Source organism: Prionailurus bengalensis, chromosome B1 (genome assembly GCF_016509475.1).
Source record: "Prionailurus bengalensis isolate Pbe53 chromosome B1, Fcat_Pben_1.1_paternal_pri, whole genome shotgun sequence".
Classification (NCBI taxonomy): Eukaryota; Metazoa; Chordata; class Mammalia; order Carnivora; family Felidae; genus Prionailurus; species Prionailurus bengalensis.
Window position 1 is genome coordinate 75381402 of NC_057344.1, and position 27748 is coordinate 75409149.

The 27748-nt window shown below is 34.0% G+C and overlaps 1 protein-coding gene across 4 annotated transcripts in view; it reads left to right on the forward strand.

The window, feature by feature from the left end:
• FBXW7 (F-box and WD repeat domain containing 7) overlaps nucleotides 1-27748 on the forward strand; it is a 226786-nt gene that overhangs the window by 193387 nt on the left and 5651 nt on the right. For 3 of the 4 annotated variants that reach the window (XM_043567489.1, XM_043567480.1, XM_043567499.1), the window contains 7 exons: nucleotides 2869-2951; nucleotides 6198-6339; nucleotides 14882-15016; nucleotides 20872-20995; nucleotides 23361-23497; nucleotides 24450-24563; nucleotides 25786-25967. In XM_043567489.1, coding sequence (XP_043423424.1) covers nucleotides 2869-2951; nucleotides 6198-6339; nucleotides 14882-15016; nucleotides 20872-20995; nucleotides 23361-23497; nucleotides 24450-24563; nucleotides 25786-25967 — 917 coding nt within the window. Of the gene's footprint in view, nucleotides 1-23; nucleotides 449-2868; nucleotides 2952-6197; nucleotides 6340-14881; nucleotides 15017-20871; nucleotides 20996-23360; nucleotides 23498-24449; nucleotides 24564-25785; nucleotides 25968-27748 lie in introns of those variants that run through there. The other variant, XM_043567497.1, reaches the window with a different exon arrangement.

Below are 27748 nucleotides of genomic sequence, written 5' to 3' on the forward strand. Positions count from 1 at the left end.
CAGTCTGCATTGCTGAATCCTGGACTGCACCATTCTGTGTTCAAGGGAAGATGTAATCTGATCCCTCTGCTGCTGAGGGAGGAATCTGTTCAGTCAAGGCTTTGACAGGGCATAGTCTCCTCCAATAATCTTCTCGGTTCTCTCTCATTATTCCCTCGAGTTCTCCTCAGTCAAGCTGCATGTATGTATGTGTGTCCCGAGAAGCGGTTTGATACTGAGCTGCATTTGCCTTTACTGTGGAGTTTTGTTGCCGGTTCTGCTCCCTAATCTTCCCTTTCTGACGTGCCTGAGCATGTCCACATTAGAATCTGTGACATACCTACCTGAAAAAGGTTTATATTGTCAGAGACTGCCAAGCAGCCGGACACACGGGGGCACAGAATCACTGAAGGGGAAAAATACAGAAAATATGGGTTTCTACGGCACACTCAAAATGATTTTTTACAAAGTAAGTAATCTGTTTTCTTCCTGTGTTGTATGATTGTGTGTGTGTGTGCCTGCCTGAGAAGGAAAATCTGTATCATCAGAGATGGCTGCAGTATCCTCTAATTTTGGTGGGTGGCTGGATGGCTGGTATTCGGTTTTATATCGTGAATGTAAGCAAATAATGCAAAGACAACGTAAGCTGTAAACAGCTTTAAATTTAAAATAAAATGTGTATTTTAATCCGGGAATTTTCCACTAAAATATATTTAGACTTTAGAAATGTGGCTCCGTTAAATGCTGACCTGGAAATACTCTACCCTTAGTTGGTTTTTAGTGAGTCTTTTGCCTTTAATTTTTCTGTATCTTATACATATTTCTTTTCTTTTTCTTTAGTTGACTCTTTTAAAGTCTAGAATCACTAGAATATTTAGGACTTCTATTTTAAAAGATCGTATTTACTTTCTGTGCCCCTTAAAAAATTGCAGAATTAACGTTTGGTTCTAAAGTCAGGATTTTCAGTAAACAGTATAATATTTAAAAGACTTCTATAGTCCTATAGAAAGTCCTTTATTTTGTAAAATATTCTGAAAATAAAAATCCTTTCCAAATGGTTCCCTTGATATGTATTTGGGGCATTTTTATCCATTGAAGGATTTCTAAGATGGAAATAAAGTTTGCTTTTGGTGGCAAATGGCATTTGCACCAATGTGTATTTGCAAGATACCCAGGGAAGTTCTGAAAGCCAGTATTACAACTTAATTAGAATGAATATCAAAGTTTCTCATATTAATTTTGAAAATAAGAATCTGTGCAAGTTATTAAAAAAGCTAGATTTTTAAGGTAATCTGTACCGACTGACCTTCCTGAGAGCTACATTTGCGTGTATGTGTACGTGTGTGTCTATGATTTATATATATGCAAGCACGTGGCTATCTATATATTAAATCCTATATATTTATTTTTGGCTTTTATTAAAATTATTTGGAGAAAGAAAATAATGGTTTTTGAGAGGAATCACTTTAAAACAACGTAATGAGTACAGAAACTTCTGAAGGGTTGAATTAAGACCAATTCCATTTCTTTCCAGTAGGTATTTCTTGAACTAAGGCATAAATTGTGGACAAGCTTGCTGTACCCTCACTCTAGCTCCTGATGTCATAAGATCATCACTGTATTTTGGAAGACTTTTTCATGATGATAAAAATGTCTTTATTATCCATAGTGTGGTTCAAAATTTGTTAGAGTCTTGATGGTTCTCTTTAGTATTTATAATGCAGCATGCTGTTTTATGATGTTCCCATGTGAGGCAGTAGGTAAGAAACTAAGTCTGCTGCAAAGCAAGGGTTTTTACCTTATTCTAAAAATGAGGATAGCTCTCTATCACTCTGGGGTTACCTCCCCCACATAATTTTCCATAGTACAGTAATTAATTAGCAGACACAAATCAAAATAGAAAAAGTTGCATCTTATTAGATCTTATTTTCTAGTTTTATGACATATCTATAGTCAGATGACCTCAGTTAACAGATGGTGAAATATAAAAAAAAATAAATATTTCAATATTGATGTTGACATACAATTCCGAATGTATTTACGGTATTATACATATATAGCATAAAGAAATACTTTAAAAGTATAGATGTTGGATATACCTTACCAAGATGTACAATTCGTTCTTTTTAAATGTTTTTGTTGATGTTGCTGAAATTTTCAAGTTAGAATATTTTGTCCTGAGTGAGCATCTGTCAGTGAAGTTATATTCTGTGTAAATATCAATTGATGGCTTTTTTCCACCTTTATTATACCATCCCCAGGCCTCTCTCCTGTTACAGATTTACTTTTTTACTCTCCTCATTGCCCATATTCATTGCTTTATGCCTTATTATAATTACTTTTCAAGATCATCTTATTTACATTGTTCTCTTCATACTTTCATAATAAATATGTGTTTTAAATTCAGTTACTGTTACTTCCATTCGGGTTTTGAAATTTTGAGTTTTTTTTGTATATTTTATCTTGAAATACGTTTTTAAAGGAAAGTGATGATCACTAAGAGAGATACGTTAAATATGGTTCTTCAATGTGTGTGTTAACATGACATTTCCCCCTGTGTTCTTAAACTGGGAAACATGAAAGATATATGACTCTCAAGGAATATGTATGATGAATATCAGTCTTTAAATCACCATATGCTATTCTTCTGAACAAAATATTGGGGGGGTGGGTAATCACCTTTCTCGTCTTCAAAGAGTAAAACAAAGTAGAACTAGTAGAAGAAATCATAGAACATTTATTTTCTACATACATTAACTATGCCTAATTAATGAAAATTTAGGCTTATAAAAATTTAAGAAATATTTTTCAATAGGACCAATGCTAATGTTAAGACAGTTGGACAGGTGATTTTTTTTTTAAACCTATCTTATTTGCTTTACCTTATAGATGAAAAGAAAATTGGACCATGGTTCTGAGGTCCGCTCTTTTTCTTTGGGAAAGAAACCATGCAAAGTCTCAGAATATACAAGGTAATATTAACCATAATTGATTCTCTCATGATTCTTATGTTTCTTTAAAGAGTTGATGATTCCAAAAGCATTTCTTTCAGTTTATTCTCGTAGAATTATAATGTTACTGGTACTGTTGACTCTGTAACACATTTTGAGATCACTGAACATTGAGAAATACATAGTCCCAAATAGAAGAATGACTACTGCTGTAGCTTATATTTTCTTACTAATACTTTGAAATAAGACACAAGCACAAGTTCTCTTATAAGCAGAATTTTTAAATCACAGTTTTTAAGGAATTCTAAAAAGTAAGTTCTAAAATATGAATATGAGCAAATATATCTTGTTACTATAGCAACAGCTGCTCTAGGGTAGATATTTATATATGCAAAATTGAAGATACATTTATTAGCAGTGAAATAAAACTCACAGTTACTAACTAAATCTTCCTGTGTTAGGAATCCCCTTTTATTTTCTTGGTATATCTTATGTTTTTAACACATCCATATCCACACCAGTAAATTAGGTTTCCATAACAACTAAATACAATTGTAGTCTTGTTTTGTGCACCATTCCATCATTTTTTGGATTTTGCATCAGTATAAAACTTTTCCCACTCTCACGCTAATTAGGCTAACTTAAGCACAATATCTATTACCCAGCCAATTAAAAATGGCTTTAGATGTTATTTGGAATGTGGTATTTTAAAATTTAAATGACAAAAGTATCTTCAGAGCTTTTTTGGTCTTTTCTGCATAATTGTCACTTTTTCAAATCACTGATTAAAAGTTAGCTATAGAAGCCCTAAGAACTTCATGATGGTAACATTTCTTCTTTTTTCCTTAAATATTTTGATTTAGAGTTATGTTTATTATATAAGATGCAATAAATTTAACATTGCTCAGACTTAAGTTTCCGTGATGGAGAATTGCTAGAGATTGCATCTCTCTCTCTCTCTCTCTCTCTCTCTCTCTCTCTCTCTCTCTCTCAAGAAAGAGTTTATATTTTTACTTCATCCAGTTGTGGAAAATACTTTTTTAAAATGCTCTTCTATGAAATTTAGAAATCATAAAATTAAATAGTTCTCTATGCAAAAAATGCGGAGATGATGCAGAGGAGAGAAATAAACCTATCTCTTAGTTATTTAAGAAATGCTTTCAGTATGATTTCCCATGTTAATTGTTCCCCTCTTAGTTACCCTTTGCCTTTTGACAATTTCACTGTGTTTGGCACTTCCACCAGAGGGTGTGGGGTGATAGACACATGAAACTCTTCACTTCATTTTTGCTTTTTCCTTCTAGTCTTGAGAAAGTATTTCTCGGATGAGAACGTTGAGTTTAATGTTAAAAATGTACTACTTTTAATGTATAGATTGCAGTGAACCATATCATTTTGGTCTTCTATTGATATGGCTGATACCAGGACAAAGGTATTAAATTGTTCAGTTGTGTTTAAGGCAGCTTGTAAACAAATGCTGAATTTTTACTACAGAACACATTTTAAGAAAATTTGTCTTTAGTTGCTCACTTTTTGTTGTGAGAAAATACCTGAAAATGTGCAAGTTCTGTTTTCAGCCTTTTAACATATAACTTACCAAAGCAAACCAAACTGCATATTGATTTCCATGTCTTTTTGGAGACTTTATCAGTATATATTTGATGCTTTTTAATTTTTTTGACAGATTTTCTAATAATAAGAATGAAACTATGATTTTCTGTCTTCCTTATTAGAAAATTTATGATCACATTCTGTTTCATTTTGGAGAGGAAGACAGAGCTTACCTCTGAAATTTGATAGCCAGCATGGGGCGCCTGGGTGGCGCAGTCGGTTAAGTGTCCGACTTCAGCTCACGTCATGATCTTGCTGTTTGTGAATTCGAGCCCCACATTGGGCTCTGTGCTGATGGCTCAGAGCCTGGAGCCTGCTTCGGATTCTGTGTCTCCCTCTCTCTGCCCCTCCCCTGCTCACGCTCTGTCTCTCTCTGTCTCTCTCAAAAATAAGTAGACATAAAAAAAAAAATTGATAGATGGGAAAATAGATTTAATTGTTGTATGTTAGAGATTATCTTGGATGTATAATATTAAAAGGTTTAAAGGTGGTAGATACGAAGATTTCTCTGTAAAATCTGGTGACTAAAATACATTTTTTAACAAAATAATGAAATATGCTGGATAGAAAAGGATTGAGGGTATTGTTTCATTAGTAATTTATCAGAGCTTAGATATTCAGCTAATAGGCTGTAATTTGTATGTTCTTCAGATATAAAACACTTTATTATCATAGCTCAATAAATTGAAGATTATTTTACAAATGTAACTATGAGTCTTCCTGAAGTTTTTATTCAAATGTCTCCAAAAAAGAGATATTCAGTATTTACCTCGATTAAATAATTTAATTATATATTGAAATTAGGAAGAAAGTTTAATATATTAATAACTTGGTTATAACTATACTTTTCTGCTATTAGTCATTTTTAGGAGAGTTGGACAGTTTTAGAGATAGATCATTTAGTCTTAACTCTTTGATTTTACTAGTGGCAGAATTGAAGGTTTATTTTCTGTAATGTCTCAGAGTTTAAGTTATTCTATGAAAGTGTTCAGATGATCTCATTTGATTCAATTTTACATATCATATAGTAAGTTTTCAATACTTACTGTTTTGAGTAAATACATGTCTAATCAAGGCTTGTTCCTGTCAAATGTTATTTAGACTAAGCTTTATAAATAACAGTGGAAAGTTGGAGAGAGAGAGATAAATATTATAAATAATTTAGAAAGCATCTGAGTTGAAAATTAAGGAATAATGTGTGTGGTGAAATGTCTAAAATATATGAGCATACTGCTTCTACATATGAATTTTTTAAACCATTAGTAAGTTTCACACCCTTTTTATGAAGGAAATTTAAACTTCTATTTAATTAAGTCACTGAAGACCAGTCATAACAGAGGTAGAACCTGTATCTTCTAAAGAAGTATTTTAACATTATTTGTATGTATCAACAAGTTGCAGTTTTGCCATAGAGATTCTGTCATGTGGTTGCAGTTAGCATTGCTGGGATAATAACAGGTGGCTATGTAGGAGGGAGGAAACCTGCTCTAAGAATAGCGGATAGATTTTGTGTATCCTTGCTCTCTGGCAATAAGCAAATAAAAATAATAATTCTGTTGATGTTTGACATATGCCACATCACATGCTTATTTAAATTAGAGCCCATTATTCTTAACAAATACCTACCTTTGTTTCCACTCTTATGTTTTTTTGTAGTACCACTGGACTTGTACCATGTTCAGCAACACCAACAACTTTTGGAGACCTGCGAGCAGCCAATGGCCAAGGGCAACAACGACGTCGAATTACATCTGTCCAACCACCTACAGGCCTTCAGGAATGGCTGAAAATGTTTCAGGTGACATGTCTAAACACAGTATTTGAAATGCTTCACTTAATTGCTGCAAAAAATAAGGGATTATTCAGCCATGAGAAGGAACTGTTACATGCTACACCATGGATGAATCTTAAAAACATTATGTTAAGTGAAAGAAGCCAGTCATAAAAATGACATGAAATATCCAGAACAGGCAAATATATAGAGACAGAAGATAGATTAGTGATTGCTATGTGATTGGTGAGGGGATGTTGGGGCTAGCTGCTGACAGGTATGGGATTTCTGGGGTGATGGAAGTGTTCTGGAGTGGACAGAGGTGATGGTTGTACAGCAAGACAGGTGTTCTGGAAACCATTCAGGTGAACATTTTAAATGGTGAATTGGACCTTGTGTGAAGTATATGTCAATAAAAAAAGCTGTTGAAGATAAGGGAGCTCATCTTAATTTTTAAACGCATTAATCAAGAGAATCCAGTGCTTATTTTGTATAAGTGTGTATTTGTTTTGTTGTTGCTTTTTAGATAGTAAGACCTTTCTTCCTTTTCTCTTTTATGTTGGGGTTTCTGAATGTACTTGTTTTCCAAAATTTCTTGCTTAGAAGTTAAGCATTTAGGAATAATGCAGGAACTCCTCTAATCAGTCACTTGTGGTGATTTAGCCATCACCGTTACCCTAGTAGCCTCCAAGACTTTGATACAGCTTCTCTTCATCAGTGCCATGCTGGTGTATGGCTTGTTGTGTTCATATGCTGATTACTGTATTTTACTGGCATTTAAATTCTTTGAAAGTTTACCAGGAAGATTGGCTACAACCAAACCTCTGTTAAGAATTTTGTAAATCCTGGTAGTGATATTAAATAGATTTATCTCTTCTTCCAGTGAGACAATGCATATATATTAAGCATTTAGCAAAATAGTTGACCTAGATTAAACACTTAATTATTCTTTGTAAATATCAAATAATATAAGTTATGTGAAGTCACGGTATCTCTGATATTATCCATGACATTAATGTAAAATGAATATATTTCCTTACCTCTAGCTGCTTGATTGGTAATATTTTATGAATGCATATGGAAATAAGAATGAATAAGGGAAAAAGAAGATACTTTATTTGACTTTATTTGGTATTTCAGATTTTTACAATATCCATTATGTAAATCCTTATAAATTAAATTCCTGGGCAAAAACTAAATAAATGTCCCAGTCTTTTTCTTCTGTAGCTGGAAAATTCACTTGAATCAGTGTTGTTTTTAAATGGATTTTAAAAATTGTTTTCTACCCTTCAGGTGATTTCAGAGAAACTAGGGTAACCTTTTTTTTTTTTTTTTTTTTCCAGTTGGTGACTGTAAGGTTAGAGCAGTGTTTCTTGACAGGGGGCAGGTTTTTCCCTCAGATGAAACAGTTTTGGTTGTTGCAACTGATGGGGTGGAGGGCAGGATGCCGCTGGCATCTGGTGAGTAGTGGTCACGTAAAGCACAGCCTCCTATAGCCGAGTGTTATCAGGCCCCAAATGTCACCAGTGCTGGCACTGAGGATGAAAGTTGTGTGTCACTCTCATGATAATGTTATAAGCCACTACAATCACAAAGAATTTTTTTTCTGTCTTCATAGTCCTGTGTTGATTAACCTTACCTTTCCCCAAGGATTAGTGCCCCCCTTCCCTTCTCCCAGTTCTTTTACCTTAGGTTCCTGATTTTTTTTTAAATTTGAATTAATTTTTTCCTATGCATGAACTCAATTTTAATTTTTTTTATCATAGCCTTTCGATACGAAATGTATCCCATCAATAAGAGGTAAAAAGAAGAGTCAGACATTCATACAGTCACAAAGAAATACTTCAAAGATTTTTATCATCTCTGATTAAGCCAAGGAGATGGGAATATGGCTGTGTGTTGTCAAGCACACTCAAACAGTGTGAGCGGCAGAGCGCTTGAGAATAACGCAGAAGAATTACTTAATGTCATTTTTATAAGAAAGCATCAACATGATTGAAAATTTTACACTATTGGTAATAGTTTTCTCATCATTGTGGACAGCGTGCAAAATATTTATTTTATATGGAAAGCTTTATTTCTTATCACAAGGATGTCAAGTGATTTATTTTGTATGTGACATGGGCCTATTTTTTCCGGTGTTTTAGAGTACCAAAATATTCTTTGCTAGACATTTAGACTTTTCCCAATTTTAAGAGAACTCTCTCAAATATTGATTTATAGAAGGGGGGGAGTATTTGCTTTATTTTGCAGTGAGGATGTTTTCGGGAGTTCTTTGTAGAACGTTTACTTGTTCAGCTCATTCATGCTTTTCTTAATGAAATGTCCACGTTACCACATATTGTATGTCACCAAGCCTGAGATGCCTAATATCTAGGTTATTAGATGCATCCCATCTTCAGAAATCTTATTTGTAAAAAAAAAAAAACAACAAAAAGTTTCTTACAATAAATGGGATTCAATAAATTAAAGAATATTAGGCTAGCCTTTGTTCTGTAAAAAAGCCCATTTGATTGCTTTTCGTATGAGAAGTAGATGCAGTGAAGACAACTTGTTCTTAGCTAATAGGAATAACAGGTAGAATTATCCCTCCAGGTATAGTGTTTTTTTCAGATAAATATTCTGCAACAAAGAAATCTTTTAGCAACAAAAAGTCAACTAAACAGGTGTATCAGGACCTTAATCTTTTGAGTACCATATCTGTCTCTTACACACCCAGGTCCTCATTGTTGTGCATTGCCCTTTATTTTCAGGGCTGGTGCCAAAGTAACTAGAGATGAATCACTTGCCTAAAAGCGTATAGGGCTTTCATGGCCAACTTGTAGAGAGATATAATTTCATAGTAAAGTAGGGGAGTCGTGAGTTGACCCTGTGTGCTATAGTGGAGGGATAATTAGACTGGCATGATTTCTACAAATGTGCTGTGGGGGTATTTAATGATGACTTTTCCGTTGCATAACAAGCAAAATGGGAGAGCTCATCCCCTTACTGTTCTGCTATTGCTCCTAAGGCAGTGATACAGCATTGTTTTGGTCCAGCTCCATCTATTCCGACAAAGTACTCTGTACTCAATTTATAAATGGAATGAGAACAAATGATATACCATTTTGAATAAAGGGAAATTGAAACAAAATGGCATTGCAAAATTGAAGTGGAAATTCAAAACAAAACAAAAAACCAGAAATTTTGTACTGTGTAAATTTTTAGTAGCCATTGGTTCTACTTTTTTTGGCAGCCAGATTGATGCTTCAGGTTGTTAATTTGGGGGCAGAGGATTGGTCATTTTGTTTGTGCATTTGGGTGTTACATATAGGTTTTTTTACTTGAAAATTTTAGAGCAAGTAAAGGCATCAATAACATTATTATGATCTTATGTTGAAATTTATATTTAGAGGCATCCTGATATAAATGAGAAGCACATATGACTTAGAAGAAAAAGATCTTAGCACAAATTTTGGCTTTGCCCCTTAATACTAGGTAATTTTATTGGTATTACGTAACCACTCTTGCCTATTTTCATCCTCTGTAAGACAGATACAACACTAAAAAGTTGTCAAACAGGAGACAACATGTAAATGTGCTTAAAGCTTTATGTGGAAATAACAGTGGAGACTCAATGTTCGTTTCTTCTCTTGGTCAAGAAATAGCCTTTGTGAACCTCCGTTTTCTCAGGTCTAAAAAAGGGCTATTAAAAACAGCTTCATACAAATGTTATTAGCATTATTTTAATAAAAAAATTTGCATTGCATTAAAATAATGAATGTACTTTGAAAATACTAATACTCAAATGTTTTTTAAATGATAAAGTAGAAAATACTTATGTGTTTTGACATTAAAAGTGGAGTAAAAACACTCTCTTGAAGGATTTAATTAAGTACCACGGTAACACTTAGAAATTGTACATGTTCTCTGTTTTATTTAGATCTTTTTTATTTGCTAGTCAACAAAATACCAAAACAGGATTATGCCAAAATAAAATGAATTCAGTGTTACTTTGCAATTGTATTTGAGGCAGTATGATTAAGAAACCTTGTGTGAAGAAGAAAGTGTGTGTTTAAGAAAGTCATGAGAAATCGGTTCTTTACCACATGAAATTCAGGCGTGGTACTACCGAAAGTCATAATGTGTACATATCTGAATGGGGTATAGAGATCATCCAGACTAGTAACCAACACTGTTTGTGAGTCACTTGCATCAATACTGGATGAGTTGTTTATTTAAAACACAAAATGTCCTCAGCCCCACCTTGACTACTGAATCAGACTCTTTGATGATGAGTTCTAGGACTCTGATTCTTACACTCCTCAACCAGCATTTGGGAAACACTGGTCTGGACCAAGCCCCTCATTATACAGGTGGGGTCTCTGAGATTAATTAAGGGACTTTCATATGGTTCCATGGTGAGTTTACTGGTGAAACCCCAGCCCCTAATTGCAGTTCAGTGCTTCTTATATTCTTCACTACTACCTTCATTCTCTAATTATCTGAAATAAAATACTCCTTTCGTGGGGAATTTTCAAGTTTGCATTTGCAATTTTGCCCACAAATTAAGTTTTGTTTCTTTTGATCCTTGCCAAATTTGGAATGTTTTTCCTATCTCCTTAAATAAGTTCTCACATAACTTTACCATGAAAGACCAAAGGAAGATGCTTTCATCCAGGACAACTATTTTTTAGAACAGAAATAAAATGATTATCAGAATTATCCAGCAATTTTGCAGATGCAGAAATAAGGCCTGCAGAGGTTAAAGTGTAATCTAATTAGTGTCAGTATCACCTCTAAAAGTTGGGTTTCCTGATCTGAAATTGACTGCTGTTTCCACTATTCCTCATTAAAGGGATGAGGGTTGTTGTTATTTTGTTTTAATATAGTCATTAACTGCTAGTTTTTCAAGTTAATACATACTTCCCTTGCTGGTAAACCATGTATGCAAAAATTTGGAATCAGTCTTGGAGCCAAACTAAACAAGTAAGTCCTAGTAATACCATCAAATATAAATACCAGAAACACTCTCTGGAGAGAATTTTGAGTTAGTGGTGGTGTGGTATTTCCTGACTCTTTGGGGATTCATTTATTTATTCAACAAATAATTACTGGTGCTAGGTTCTACTTTGGATTTGGAATACAATAGTGAACAAAACAGACCAAAAACTCTTTTCCACAGAACTTACATTATAGGAGAGGGATGGAATGGGGGCGGGGGTTGGACTGGTTTGCAGTTTTAAAAACGTTGCCTGGAGTTGGTCTCGGAAGGACATAGGGAAGAAGCCATGTGGATATCAAGGGCAAGAATGTTCCAGGAACAGCAAGTGAAAAGGCTCTGAAGCGGAGCATGCTTGGTTTGTCTATGGCTAAAGCGACTAAACAAGAGGGAAAGGAGTAGGAAATAGAATCTTGTAGGCCAACCCAGACTGGTTTTTACTTTTAATTTTTTTTGAAAAATGTTTTTAATGTATTATTTTTGAAAGAGAGAGAAACAGACAGAGCACGAGTGGGGTAGGGGCAGAGAGAGGGAGACACAGAATCTGAAGCAGGCTCCAGGCTCTGAGCTGTCATCACAGATCCCAACCTGGGGCTCAAACTCATGAGCCATGAGGTCACGACCTGAGCCGAAGTTGGACACTTAACTGACTGAGCTACCCAGGTGCCCCTGGTTTTTACTTTGAAGTCGGAAGCCACTAGAGGGTTTTAAGCAGAAGAGTGAGTGATTTTTAGCAGTATCACTGACTGTTTTGTGAAGAATAGAACAAGGAAGCTTGTGGAAAGGAATAATCCACGCGAGAGATAATACAGTAGCTAGGCCAATGTAGTTAACAGTCAGATTCTGGATATATTTTGAAGTTTAAGGCCTTAAAATTCATTGATGGATCAGAACCATCTAACAGTGGTGAGAATGAGAGAGTTAGGGATGACTCCAGAGTTTTTGGCTTGAGCAACTAAGAGAATTAAGAGTTACGGTTTACTGAAATAGGGAGGATTATGGACATGCATATTTGAAGAGAAAGATCATGGATATGTTAAGTTTTTATTGCATATCTAAGAATACATGTTGAATGGGCAATTTTATATACCAATCTGGAAGAAATCCAGGCTGGGGAGAGGAAAGCTTTCTGTATGGTTCATACCTTTGTCGAAACCATCTAAGGAAAGTGACTTTAAGTAATTAGACTATTGAATATGTGTGGTAGGTGGAAACAGTCTCATTTACTACCTAGCTTGCAGCCTGTGTTGCTAATCCTTGTCAGTGGTATACTTTTAAATAAAGGGTCACAAAGTAACATCTGTTGAATGTATGTATAATTTAAACACAGATATGCATTTAATTTTATTTGACTTGTTAAATCAAATATTGTTTAAAACAAAAACCTTGTTTAAAATCTTAGAAATATTTTCCTATGCAAGCATAATTTTTGTCATGGACTTTGCTTAAATATATAGAAATTTCTGACATAGCTTTTAGTATTTACTTAAAATCTGAATTAGTTGTTTATTTTTTATTCTGGCTTTTCACATTCTACACCCGATCCCCTAAAATCCTTGATAAAATACGTTTTCCATCTATTAGCAGTAATATATCATGTATTAATAATGTGTTTCTACCCTTTTCTTTCTTAAGAAAACTGTAATAATTCATTAACTGAAAAAAAGACATTAAACAAGTATATTGCCTTAAAGTAGAAATATTCATAGTAGCTATTCATGTCATTAATCTATGTAAGGTACATAGAGTAGTAATATGTTGTAAGGTTTTTCACCCTATTACTGTAGAAGATTACATAGGATACCTTTATTTTTATATCAAAATTTAACCATAAAAACTTCCAAAAAGTGTTTCTAAGGCAAACAGTCATATATGCAAAGGTGTTTAAAAAGTTTTCAATAACTAAATTTAATTTAATTAAGTAATTAAGATTATTGTGCTATCAGGTTACTTAAAGCTGCATTTTAATCAAGTCAGCATAAGTTATCCGTTACCCAAATTGGATATGTCTTCATACTTGTGTCCATGAATGGAGGGGAACAACATATTTATGAAAACCCACCTTCAATTCTATGAGGAATCTATATCAATAAATTAGAGTTTATAGTATTGATAGTAAATGATCAGAGATGAGGGGAGATGATCAGTGTAAGTTTTGTTAAAGAGGTAAATTTTGATTTGAAGCTGTGTGAGAAAAACTGAACAAAACAGTCGAACTTCAAAGTAACTGCTTTTCATTGGTCATGAGTATGCAAATACATATATTTGAGTAGTTTTTATTTCTGTGCATAAGTCCTCACCCTAATTAAAAAGGGTCCAAGGTGGGTTCTCAAGGAGAATCTTCTAGGTATGCAGGTATATAGAAGTAAAAGAAAAGAATACGATTTATTAGAGTCTATGTTTCCTCATATTTGGTGGTAAAATGGGAATGTTTCCCAGAGTTTTTATGATTAAGTAAGATAATGTTTGTGATAAGTGCTTTGGAAATACTATTGAAATGTTTGATAGAATTAACATAATCTACACCTTATAATAGGAGTTTCATCTACAATGAAATTCATTGTAGATTCTAAAGGGACAAAAAAAATTTAAACTACAGTACTTTAAAAAGTATTCTAAATAAGGCTTCCTGTGTCCTGCGTATATCTCAGTTTTCAATTATTATCCATTTCATATATTACAAAATCCAGGTTCCTAGTTTGAGCAAGAAATGGAATGTCAAATTGGACATAATAATTCACAAAGGTACTTAAATCAGCCTGGTCAAGGATGTTCTTTCACTTAAGCATCACAAAGTTATTTACATGTTTTACATGATTATTTTGAGGGGAAATTCTAACACTCTAAATTATTCACATGGCTTTTTAATGTTTCCTTTTAAGAATCATGGCTTTTCTGTGCAGATGTTCCTCACTGGCAAAAAAAATTTTTTTAATAATCCCCTAGTATAAAGTAGTTTCTGTTTTTTAAAGTATAATAATGTGTTTTTGTCTTTCCCATAAGTAGTACTTTGTTTCTGACCCTTTTGTTCACATTCTAGTATCAGTACTAAGTCAGTTACTGTTTTACGTTTTTGCTGCTTTTTATTTCAAATTATTTTCACATAGTAAATCAAAGTTCTTTTATTTTGTGGAAGACACTTGTCAGATTTGCAGTATATCCAGCTATTAATTTTTCTCTAAATCATGCTGCCAATCTCCTCTGAGATGGGTTCCTTATTAACACTATCAAATTTTATGGTGCCCACTGGAAAGAATATAAAATACCTTGTTTACTTAGTAGCCCAAGTTGATGTTTCCAGATAAAACTCTTGATTTCTTATCTTGATAGTAGATGAACATATAATATTTATAATAATATGGTACAAAAATATTTGTCAAAATCATGACTTTTTCTTAAGCTTTTATAAAATAAAGGTACCTAGTGAATTTGATGAGGATAATTGATTATCACTTCAGTGACTCCTGGAGAAACTTTCACTGTAAGCAGCCATTTTTTATGTTACGTGTAAACGTGGATTTTCCTTTATGAGTTTATAGCTTGAGACATCTATTAAAATAATAAAAATTTCTACTTCCTTTTTGATAGAGCTGGAGTGGACCAGAGAAATTGCTTGCTTTAGATGAACTTATTGATAGTTGTGAACCAACACAAGTAAAACATATGATGCAAGTGATAGAACCCCAGTTTCAACGAGACTTCATTTCCTTGCTCCCTAAAGAGGTAAGGATTATCAATTATATTCTTCTGGGTGCTATTTGATAATATAACTCCATAGCGACCACCTTTAAACATGGTCATGCTAATTATGGTATTCAGTATTGTCGGTTTAACGCTCTTAATTAGTGTTAAAGAGAGATGTAAATGATAAGCTGCCATGACTTAATAGTATCATTTCCAGATTCAAGTATACTTATGGACTAAGTGACTTCTTTCCACCCCTGCAGTAAGTCATAGGAGAGTAAACTATTGAGTTTCATTAATTTGATTATTCCTTTATCATAATTTTTTCCCAGGTTATTTGAAGCCCAACCTTTTTGTCTTGGTACATTTATTATATATAGTAGCAGATTTTTTTAGAAATTCTGATTTTATTAAAACAGATTTTTGTTGTTTGTTTCTCCAAAATCCCTCTGAGACTAATAGTTTTATGATTCTATTGAATGATAGTTCTCCGTTAACTCACATTATGTAATTTTTTTTAAATATGTGGAATTTCACATGTGTATCTTTTTCTACTAATCATCCTTCGTCTTTCCCCCATCTCTCTCGCTCTCTCTCTCCCATGCACGCGCGCGCGCACGTGTACACACACACACACACACACACACTCTCTCACAGATTTCCTGCATCGATTACATCTTTATGGCATTTCTTTTGGAATTACTTATGCCTAGTTTTTATATCTTTATGTGAACTGCCACTATTTTTTATCATAGATTGATTTTGATCACATGGGCATTCTTGGCTGCATAAATGAGGCATAGCTTAGATGTTGTTCTTTTATTGATGTTATAGGCTTCACAGTTTCATTTCTGTCAGCAAACAAATAATATGACATTAAATAATCAATGTCACGTGGTTTATATTTTCACAAATTATTTATGTGCCACTAATTATATGTCAGCTAAGAAAACAATATATAAGACACTAATATACTACTACAAATGATCTTAAAACTTCTAATATGAAGAGAAAAAGAGTCGGTTTTTTTGGATAACCATTCTAAATATCCTAAGGGCATTAAACATAGTCTCAATAATTTCACATTGGATATGAATAAAATAGTTTTATCATATTTAATGTATGAAACTAAGCATTACTTTAAGAGAAAGCAAAGTGGAAATAATATCTTTTTCCTGAAATGTTTCTTCTTTGGAATGATTTTTTTTAAGTGGCAAAAAAAAAAAAAAAATAGCATTGTCCCAGAAAAAATTTTTTATTCTTGCTGGCTCATGCTAAACCTGAACCTTTTGAATAGAATTGGCTTATGAAATGACATAAGCTCTCTTTGCTTCCAGAAGGACATTCATAATGGGTAGCACTTTTATAAGTATTTGACTAAAAGTAAAGTTAGTCCCTCTAATATTTTCTTCATGGTTTCCCTAGATATCCTCCTTATTTTAGAAGGTAGTATTTTTGTTAAAATACAGACTTTCTCTTAGTCTAGTTTATTCTCTTGTCTCTAAAAATGGTGAATCTTTTGTTTTGCTTTATTTGTATTTCCATAATAACTTTTGAACACAAGAAATACTTAAAATCCGAAGACTATGAAAATATTTTTAAGAGTCTAAGAATTAAGCACAAATTATTGATAACCAGTGTAAATGCAATAAAGATTTTTTTGGATTAAGTGTTCTTTTCAAGATTGCCTGAGGAAAAAGTAGGGAGGCTAGAGAAAAGAACAAGAGTGAGCTCTGGCTGAGCAGATCTTCTGCATTTTCCCTCTTTTTCAACTACTAGGAAACATTTCATATTTTAAAAAAATGCTCTATTTTATATTTGGAGAAAGAATGGTATAGATCTAAGTCCTTAAGGAAACTATTATCTTATTGGAGACTAAGTGCTATTATTATTTAAAACATCACTACTTTCATGTCAGGAAATGGACTTGTAATGATTTTCTTATAATTCCTTTCAACAGATCTCAAAGCTCTTTACCAACACTTACTTTTTCTTTTTTTTTTAATGTTTATTTTTGAGAGAGAGAAAGAGACAGAGTGTGAGCCAGGGAGGGGCAGAGAGAGAGGGAGACACAGAATCCGAAGCAGGTTCCAGGCTCTGAGCTGTCAGCAGCACAGAGCCTGATGTGGGACTCGAACTCACAAACCATGAGATCATGACCTGAGCCGAAGTCAGACACTTAACCGATTGAGCCACCCAGGCGCCCCATCAACACTTACTTTTTAATCTCAAAAACCTTGATTAAAATGTCACTAGTCTCACGTGGGAGGCTTGTGATATACTGCATTATCCTTATTTTTGTAAATAAATGCCAAGAAAAGCATAGTGATTCAGTAGATGACCTAGAACAAAACCTAAATTCTTCAATTTTTTTAAAGTTTATTTGCTATTTATTTGGAGAGAGAGAGCAAGCAAGCAGGAAAGGGGCAGAGAGAGGGAAGGAGAGAAAGAGAATCCCAAGCAGACTGTCACGCAGAGCTCCATGCGGGGTTCAAATTCATGAACCGTGAGATCGTGAGCCAAAATCAAGAGTTGATGCTTAACCAACTGAGCCACTCAGATGCCCCCCAAACCTGAACTCTTAACATAGGATCAGCCAACAATTTCTTTATTCTTTTTTTAACCCCCTGTTTGACTAGTTCAATCCAGGGAAATACAGCAATTTTCTGGGAAAGTATTAGTTCCCTCTCACGTATAATATGGTGGTCTCTTACATAGGTTAAAGAGAAAAACAAAAAATAGCAACTCTCACTGAAATGACAAGTTTGGTCAAGGAAAAGGTTATTTAAAATAGATGTTCAATTTAAGAGCTTCTGTCTGTTGAGGCCTTAGGAGGAATTACTAATCCAGATTTTACCTTTACGAGAAATGAAAAGAGGAGTGTCTGAATGGCTCAATCAGTTAAGTATCCAACTCTTAATTTTGGCTCAGGTTATGATCTCATGGTTTGTGAGTTCGAGCCCCATGTCGGGCTCTACACTGACAGTGCAGAGCTTGCTTGGGATTCTTTCTCTCTGGCCCCCCCCCCCCCCCCCCCGCCTCCCTCTCTCTCAAAATAAGCATTAAAAAAAAAAAAAAAAAAGACAAATGAATAGAAAATTGGATTAGCCAGACCATTTTACTTGGCCACAACAAACCTATACTCCCCTGCTATAGTATTATAGAGATGTTGTTCAGGACAATGCCCACTTTCTGCCTCCTGCAAGGAGCCCCACATGACTAAACCTCGCTTCCTTTGAGGAATTGTTGTACTTCCCCCATAATACACGTTAAGAATTGTATAACTAATTGTTGTTCCTTTTGTGCTTGGCAGTTTAATTAAAAAACCATGTAAGATATTGTTGCCAGTGCATTTGTGTTCTACTTTTTCCCTGATTTAAACTTAACTTCTTTTATGATTTATATTTTTACTGGTTCTGATTTTCTTTTTCATATTTTTTATTTTCCTATGTGTATTTTCTACAATACTTAGATGTTTTTATTTTTTTTATTTTTTTTTTTTATTTTTTTTTTTTCAACGTTTATTTATTTTTGGGACAGAGAGAGACAGAGCATGAACGGGGGAGGGGCAGAGAGAGAGGGGGACACAGAATCGGAAACAGGCTCCAGGCTCTGAGCCATCAGCCCAGAGCCCGACGCGGGGCTCGAACTCACGGACCGCGAGATCGTGACCTGGCTGAAGTCGGACGCTTAACCGATTGCGCCACCCAGGCGCCCCAGTACTTAGATGTTTTTAATAGAATGACTAGATTTAAATAGAATAAGTTGAAATTCATGGTTGAGTTAGGGCCTCTGTTGTTTTAAAGGAAAAATGTACCAGTTACCTGTGGAGTTAGCACTTCAACTTACGTTAGCACCCAAGTGTTTCTTTACTCTTTAATGCATTTCTCTTTAATGCATGCAGACACTGGACTAGGTGAGCTCATAATCACCAGTAATGAAGGAAATGATAGATGATTTAGGATGTACCTTTGAAATCTAAGGTGCCTTTAAGATCCATTGCCTGTTTCTGTAATGAAATTACAGAAATGCCTTAAATGAAATCTAGCCTTTAAGATCCATTGCCTGTTTCTGTAAATTACCTGATTTCTACTTCAGCTGGATAACTAAAACAAAGAATAGACTTTTTCAGATGACCATTTTAAATATGTTGGGCATTAAATAGCATCTCTTTTTCACAAATATAACTTTGTGCCTTTTAATTTCTATATTAAATATGAATTTCACATAGAAGAAAAATATGGTGTTATCATTACTGTTATACTGGCACTAAACAACTTGCCCAGGCTTAATTTCAAAATTAAGTGACTTATAGAGTATCCATTAGAAAAGTATAATGTTGATACCTATATCTATCTATATCTGTGTCTATGTTTGTGTATTTGTATATGTGTATGTATGTATACACATATATGTAGATTGTTGGATATAGTTATGCCTTTTTGTTTAAAATTACTCAGTTTCTAAATATGATCCTGAATGGGCTTCTCCGATAGACCAAAAATAATTATTCCACAAAAAGGTTTTTTCTGTCATTTATCAGTAACAGTATTAAATCGAATACTGACTGGCTGGAGTACTTTCTATATGAAGTGTACTCAATAAATATGTGATTAATGATGAGCTCTCTCTATATAATGTTCTTGGGTAAGCATAATTTATATCATGTAATTACTGGTTAGCGTCAGAAAATAATTCAAATTGTGCTTTTACTCCCTGTATGGCCTTTGGCCCTTTAAATGATAGTTTGTTTTAATTCTTGTAATTTAATTTCTGTGAACACTAAACTTTATTGCTTTGTTTAGATCATTTGGGTTCTAATATCATAATTTAAATTTTTATGTGATTAGTGAGGCTAATTGGATAAGCATACTCACAAGTTACCATCCCCCTCTTTTTTCTTTCTTCTTCCCTTATTTACTTGAATTGACTATACATGCTTAAAAAAAAATGATGGTTTGCAACCCTTGGAAACAAAATTTTAAAATCAGTGATATACCAAAGAGCTGGTACAAATATACAAATATATCTGGCCCATCAAGAAAATCCCCACCAGCAATGTAAAGTAATTAGAACCTAATTGCTTTTATATGTCTGTGGAGCAGTTTAGTAATTGTACCCTCTTGTCATTTACATTGAAGGGTATAAATGTTTGAGAAGTTCATCATTGTGATAATAGACACTTTGATGTGATAAAGAACTATTAATCTTATCTATCAGAAGTGATCTGAAATCCTACCACACAGAATATCTAGATATCTCATTTCTTTTTTTTAATGTTCATTTGTTTTTGAGAGAGAGAGAAAGTGCAAGCGGGGGAGGGTTGGGGAGGGATGTGGAACAGAGGATCTGAAGTGGGCTCTGTGCTGACAGCTTCAGGGCTGACAGCAGTGAGCCCAATGCGGTGCTCGAACTCACAAACCACAAGATCATGACCTGAGCTGAAGTTGGATATTCAATAGAGTGAGCCACTCAAGCGCCCCTGAAATCTCATTCCTTAATTTATGTCATAACTTCAGTGAATTTACATGGTAGTGGGGAGAGAAAAGTACAAAATCTAAATGACTAATAAAGTGTACATACACATACATACGTACATAAATGGTAGAATTCTTGAGTTGAGGCTCACAGAGCAAAAGAGCAGAGGCAGAGAAGCTTAAGTATTCTTTGCAGACGTGACGTTAGTCAAGTGAAGTTCATAAAAACCAATAGAGCGAGTTTTTTAAGCTTGGTATATATTTAAGATTAACTATTAGAAAGTCAATTTCAAAAATTAGAATGTAGAATTATATTGTGTTTATCTAAAAGTGCTTCATTCTATAGTAAATAATTAACTTATTATTTTTGTATGTGTATTTTTAAATATGGACATACTGTGCTTTTGTTTTTCATAGCTGGCACTTTATGTGCTTTCATTCCTGGAACCCAAAGACCTGCTACAAGCGGCTCAGACTTGTCGCTACTGGAGAATTTTGGCTGAAGACAACCTTCTCTGGAGAGAGAAATGCAAAGAAGAGGGTAAGGTTCAAAATCACAAAGAGAAAATCTTTAGACTCTGAAAAAGCAAAGTGACTCTGAAAACAAATAGCAAAAAGTAAAAATTAGAAGTTTTATATGTGCACATAGAATTGAAAAAAGAGAACTTTGGCCGCTTATCAAAGAATGAAAAATTAGTCTTCATTGACATTCACCTACTTATATAAAATCCACAGGTTACCCCACCCATTCAAATGAGCTAGATCTCGCAGCTAACCCCTTTAATGAGGGATAGTAACGAATAGCAAATGTATCTGATTTGCTTCCCAGTCTGAAAAGACCGGATGAGAATGATTTAGAGGAAACCTAAAAAAAAAAAAAAAACAAACCAAAGCAAAACACAGACCCATGTATACAGAGAGCAGATTGTTAATTGGCAGAGGAGAGGGGAATTGGGGAGGCAGGTAAAATAGGTAAAGGGGATTAAGAAGTATAAGCTTCTAGTTGTAGAATAAGTAAGTCATGGGGATGTAATGTAAGCATGGGCAGTAGAGTCAATAATATTGTAGTAACTTTGTAAGTTCACAGAGGATAGCTAGATTTATTGTCATGACAATTTTGCAGCGTATATAAATATCTAACCACTGTGCTGTATACCTGATACTAATATTGTATGTCAGCTATACCTCAGTTTAAAGGACGGACAAACCAAAGACCTAAATAGGAATTTTTGTTTAAAATAGGATAGCGATTAATTTCTACCAGCAGTTTCATGGATGAGAAAGGTGTCCGTCTCTCCAATACTCACAATTAAAGATCAAGTTATAATTGCAACTGTCCTTGGGAGAGAAACTCACTGGAATTCACACTAATAAATGTCTACTCAGTCATATAATGAAGGAAGGAAGAAAGGAAACCCCAAAATTATATTAACAGTATTCAAATATTTCATATTCTATTCTTTTCTTTCACAAACATTTATTGAACACCTCCTATGAGCTAGAGATTCTTAAATGTTGGGGATATAGTACTGAACTCCCATTTTCTTCCCATCATGGAGTTTATGTTCTTGAAAATTGTAAAAAAAATAAGCAGAACAAAGAAAAAGAAAAAAATATCCTTTCTTAGTAGAGGAGAAGGTATTATCTATATTAAATAACAAAAGGACATTTTTTTTCCAGCAGGCATCTAAAAAATTATATTTTTGAAAAAAAAATGTAAAAATATGATTTGCCTCTGATAAGCAAAAATTTTTAGAAAGAAAGTAGAGCATGAGACAGATACTCTACAGGTTACCCTTCCCTTCATGGAGATCACAGTTGATGAGGGGCACTGATGGTTAATAAAGCTGGAAGGTGAAGATCCAGGATACTTGGTTTCTGTCCTGCTTTTGCCCGGTCTGTAGCTTTGACTAGTGAAACCTTCTCTTCTCAAGTGTCTATATACATAAAGTGGGATTAATTATCCCTGCCTTACCTACTCTCATAGAATCATTATTTTAATGACTTTTTAAAAAACTGTGGTAACATATACCTAAGATAGAACTTATCATTCTAACCATTTTTAAAATTACAGTTCAGTGGCATGAAATACATTCATGTTTTGTACAATTCATCTTTAGAACTTTTTCATCTTTCCCAGCTGAGAGTTGATATCCATTTAACAGGAACTCGTTCCTCCTCCCCGCAGCCCCTAGCATCCATCATTCTGTTTTCTGTCTATGAGTTTGACTACTACTCTATGTGCCTCATATAAGTGGAATCATACGGTATTTGCTTTTTTGTGACTGACTTGTTTCATTTTGCATACTGTCTTCAAGGCACATCTGTGTGGTAGCATGTGTCAGAATTCTCTTCTTTATTGAGGCTGAATAAATATTCCACTGTATATATCCCACATTTTGTTTCTTTATTCATCCATCGATGGACACTTGGGATGCTTCCACCTTTCAGCTATTTTGAATAATGCAGCTATGAACGTGGGTGTACAAGTATCTGTTCAAGTTTCTGCTTTCAATTCTCTTGGGTGTGTATCCAGAATTGGAATTGCTGGATTATATGGTAATTCTGTGTTTAATTTTTTTGATGAACCAGCATACTCTTTTCCATAGCAGCTAATATACCATTTTATATTCTCACAAACATTGCATAAGGGCTCACATTTCTGTACATCCTGACATCCAACGTTTCATAGAATTATTTAGAGAAAGAAATGAAAAAGTCAATATGAAAACATGCCACAGAGAATGCAAACTTTACATTATCGTTTTATAGTACAGTATTAGAAATTGGACAGTGTCCTGTATTTCAGTGGTTTTGAGCATAAGGGAAATTGAGGTACATTATAAAATGGGTAATTTTTATTATTGGTGATGGCAGTTATACTCTTTATCTCTTTAAAACTTTAGGTATTGATGAACCATTGCACATCAAGAGAAGAAAAGTAATAAAACCAGGTTTCATACATAGTCCATGGAAAAGTGCATATATCAGACAGCACAGAATTGATACTAACTGGAGGCGAGGAGAACTCAAATCTCCTAAGGTAACTGAACTCTTGCACAGTATAACAGAAAGCACTGATCAGTGTTGGTACCTGATACACTCTTCTTGGCCAGCAGTATAACTTGACACCTATCTCCTGTGGAAAGAAAATAATATATTTTAAAATAACCGAAAATGTAACTGACAGCATTGCTCTGTTGCTAATTTCTCCAGTCTGACAACTAATTGTACTTGAATAAAAGATGAGTTGAATTTCATGTCATTCTATCTTATGTAAGTGACAATTTCTGAGTATCTTGTTGAATTTTGTGTCATATGCTTGAGATTTTGCTTGCTCTCTGACCACGTAGTTAGAACGTGATTTTTTGAGCAGTGCCCATGTTTTGTGTTTTTGGTGGCTTTTCTGAGTTTTATTTCTCTAAATTTAAGTGTAATACTGATTTTCTGTCTTATCCTAAGTATATAAAGAGTGACAAAAATGCTTATATTATGCAACCGGAAAAAAGCAATTAGAGATACCGTTACATTAATATGTATACATTATAACAGGCTTTTTTTTTGTTTTAAGTTGAAAAAAGTTGATAATTATCGTTACTTTTGTCTTTCTCGTTTGTAGGTACTTTTGTTTTTGTGTGTGAAAATTGCAAACCATAGATGCATAGTTTTTGGTTTGAATAGATAAAGAGATGATTATAAAATACATTTGTGTTTGAACCATCTTTATGAGTTTTTGACTCATAAAAGTCTTGACTCAATTTTAATAGTTGATGTCTCAAGTATAAAAATCATAGAATATGGAAAACAAAGAAAATGTTTAGTACTTGATTCATCATTCAGGAAGGATGGATGCTACTTCATATTTTATATAAATTGTATTTTAAGAAATAGACTATAGATTGCAGCTCCTATTTGTGTCTTTATTTTTCTTTTCACTGGTATTTTTAAAAATTTAGTTTAATAATGTATTTCTAATCTGCTCATCTATCTTGTAGGTTCTGAAAGGACATGATGATCATGTGATCACATGCTTGCAGTTCTGTGGTAACCGAATAGTTAGTGGTTCTGATGACAACACTTTAAAAGTTTGGTCAGCGGTCACAGGCAAAGTAAGCTTTCTTCTTTCCACACTTCACATTTTATGTATGCCTTTGCAGGGACCAACCAGGAAAAAAATAAGGGTTCATTTTTGACTGCAGCTTATTTTGATAACAAATATCAGAGCTTCTAATTTATTTAGTTTTTCCGGTGGCACAAAGATCATGTTTCTCAGGATACAATGTCATTAGTTTCTTCTTGTAAATAGTCAGTCTATCTTTGTGACTTAGCTATTGTATAATTCTCACAGGTGTGCTTTATCTTTTTTTGGTTAATTTTTCCCACTTTTATTAGACATCTCGCTTATATTGTCTTTTTTAAACTTTTTTAAAACTATGATTGAGGGATATGTGTTTTTTCTGCTTTGTTGGTAACTTACCTATAGTTTAGAAGTTGAATAAATCATGTTAATGTAGACTTATCTCAAGCCCTATGAGATGAAAGTTAGGCAGATACGCTATATAAGTGAAGGAGTTTGAAGAAAAGAAGTAGTCTAAGCAATTAATTTCATTGTACGCAGTATTATATTTTAATTGTTCTATAGTGAATACTTATTATTATCTGTCCAATGGAGAATGTTTTCATGACTTAAGTAACTGACCAGCTAAAAAAAGTAGAGGAAAATGTGAAAAAAACAAAAACCTTGTTTTTTAAAATGTCTTACAACACGTTGATTCTTGGGCAAGAATCTTCTAAAATATTCCAAGTCAGATGTTAGAAATTTTTTTAGAGCAACTTCATATTTCCACAGTGTAATATTAGCTTTGGGCTTATTTCAGAGTTTTAATATCTGTCTTTACTTGTCCAGAAGTACTTTGCCTGGCTCCTAACTACTGCCTTGGGGCAGATTCAGATGAAATGTGGTATGTAAGCCACACCTAACACAGTTGGCGTTCTTTCATTGAATCCATTCATATGGAAGAAAGAAGTTGCAGTTTTAGCATTATTTCATCAAAAAGACCAGGCTGGAGCTGTCTTACTTTAATGAGAAGTGTTTTACTTTCTACATACTTGTTCCTCAGTTGTACGTGTGTGTTTAATATATAATGCTACTGAATAAAAAAACCAATAAATAGTGATGGGATCATGTTATATTGATGTGAGGAATTATTTTCTGATGTGCCAGTCAAATTTTGTAAATAACTTTACCCCAAAATTTAATGAGCTACTGAAATGTTATAATACATCGTTTTCTTTTCTACCCAAAAGTAATCATCTTAAGTGTTTTTCCAGTGTCTGAGAACATTAGTGGGACACACAGGTGGAGTATGGTCATCACAGATGAGAGACAATATCATCATTAGTGGATCTACAGATCGGACTCTAAAAGTGTGGAATGCAGAGACCGGAGAATGTATACACACCTTGTATGGGCATACTTCCACTGTCCGTTGTATGCATCTCCATGAAAAAAGGTAAGGGGAAATCCTTTCTCTGTTACTTGTGAATCTGAGGCCTTTTGTGTAGAGTTCAGTTGTATAAAACTGTGTTTATTAGAGAGATAGTGATAATGTGATGTTAAATTAGACTTTATTAGACTTCAGATGTTTCTATACTAGCAAAGCAGTAGTGTGTTGGCTTAAAACTGGGGGATTGTCTAAATTTCCGTCTTCATTTAGTAGTGTTGTTGGCTTCCTCCTTGAAACTCTATTTTCTAATCTTGTGTAGCATTTTATTGTTGTACAGCTTTGATGACTCATCATCTTCAAAAATTTCTCTCTCTCTCTCTCTCTCTTTTTTTTTTTTTTTTTTTTTGGTGTTTATATCCCTGCTAGTGGGATAAATTCAGTTATTCAGGCTTTAAGCTTCTGAGTCTTTTTAAATACCCGCCCACCCTACCTCCACTCCATCCTATTCCCTTATATCTAGGCAAAAGCTGAGGCCCATGGGTTTTAGTTTATTCTCATTACCAGTCACCTGAACTATTGACATAGCTTTCACACTTGGTTTTCTCACCTTTTACATGGCTGACAGAGAATTCTTTTCTAATTATGATAGTGTCATTGCCCTTTGAGAGCCTTCTGTTGTCTATCGAATCAAGGAAGAAATCCTCAATCCAGTTTTCAAAATAGTTTCAGCCAAACCAAACTGCTTGCCTTTTTTTCTTCTCACTGCCTTCACTCTTGCTTTGATCTCCTCCTACAAAGCCCTCCTATTAAAATCCTTTCGATCTCCTATTGGCATGTCTTCACAGTATCCCTGTTAAACAAATGTGATTTCGACTTTACTTTGTCAAAAAAGGTCTGATGGTTCTTACCATGAATCTCCTGCAGTCCTTACCTTTAATTCTGTCCACAGCATCTTCTTTATGAGAACCATTACATTAAGCAGATTTCACACTAGATTTGTAATATGTGAAGAAAAGTATCTTCTCATATGTAGTTTGAATCTACTTTGAACAGTGCGCTCTACTATTAAAATTTGGGGGGTTTGATATTGAGAGACCTTGTATTTCAGTTTCCATTATGTTCTGACTTAAATCACTCAATGCTGTCATTTTCTGCTCTTCCAAATGTGGAATCCATGGCCTTTCATTATCTCTTTGGAATGACATGAAGATACCTGAGTTTTCAGCTCTCCTTTGTAATCCAAAGGCGATTGTAATATTAGTATCACTCTGGTCTTCAGAAGAGCATAGTTTTAATAATGTCAGGCCAAATTTTTAAGGGATTATTGTTGCCTCCCTATGTGTATCTTCTAAAATCTGTACATCTTAATGCCTCCATGCCTATTGACTATAGATATAAGCATATGCGGCCTTCATTTGAGGATTTTCTAAAACTAGTAAATTTTACCAGAATTATATGGTGTAAGGCACATATCTTCAGCTGTTTAAATTTCAAATTCAGATTTGTTTTGTTAAATAACATTTATTAATTTTTTCCCTAATCACAAAGAGAATATATATTCATAATTAAAATTTTGGGAAATGGCATAAAGAATAAAGAAGAAATGTAAAATTCAAAATACTACACCAGAGTTCTCCCACTAACATTTTATACATGTTGCCCACATTAGCATTTTATTTCTAAAATCAAGATCTTATTGTATATATTTATCACTTGGCAGTGGTGGCGGCTGCTGCTGATGCTTCTTCTCTTCCTTCTCCTCCTCCTCCTCCTCCTCCTCCTCCTCCTCCTCCTCCTCCTTCTCTTTCTCCTTCTTCAAATACAATACAATAGTTTTCAAATTGTCC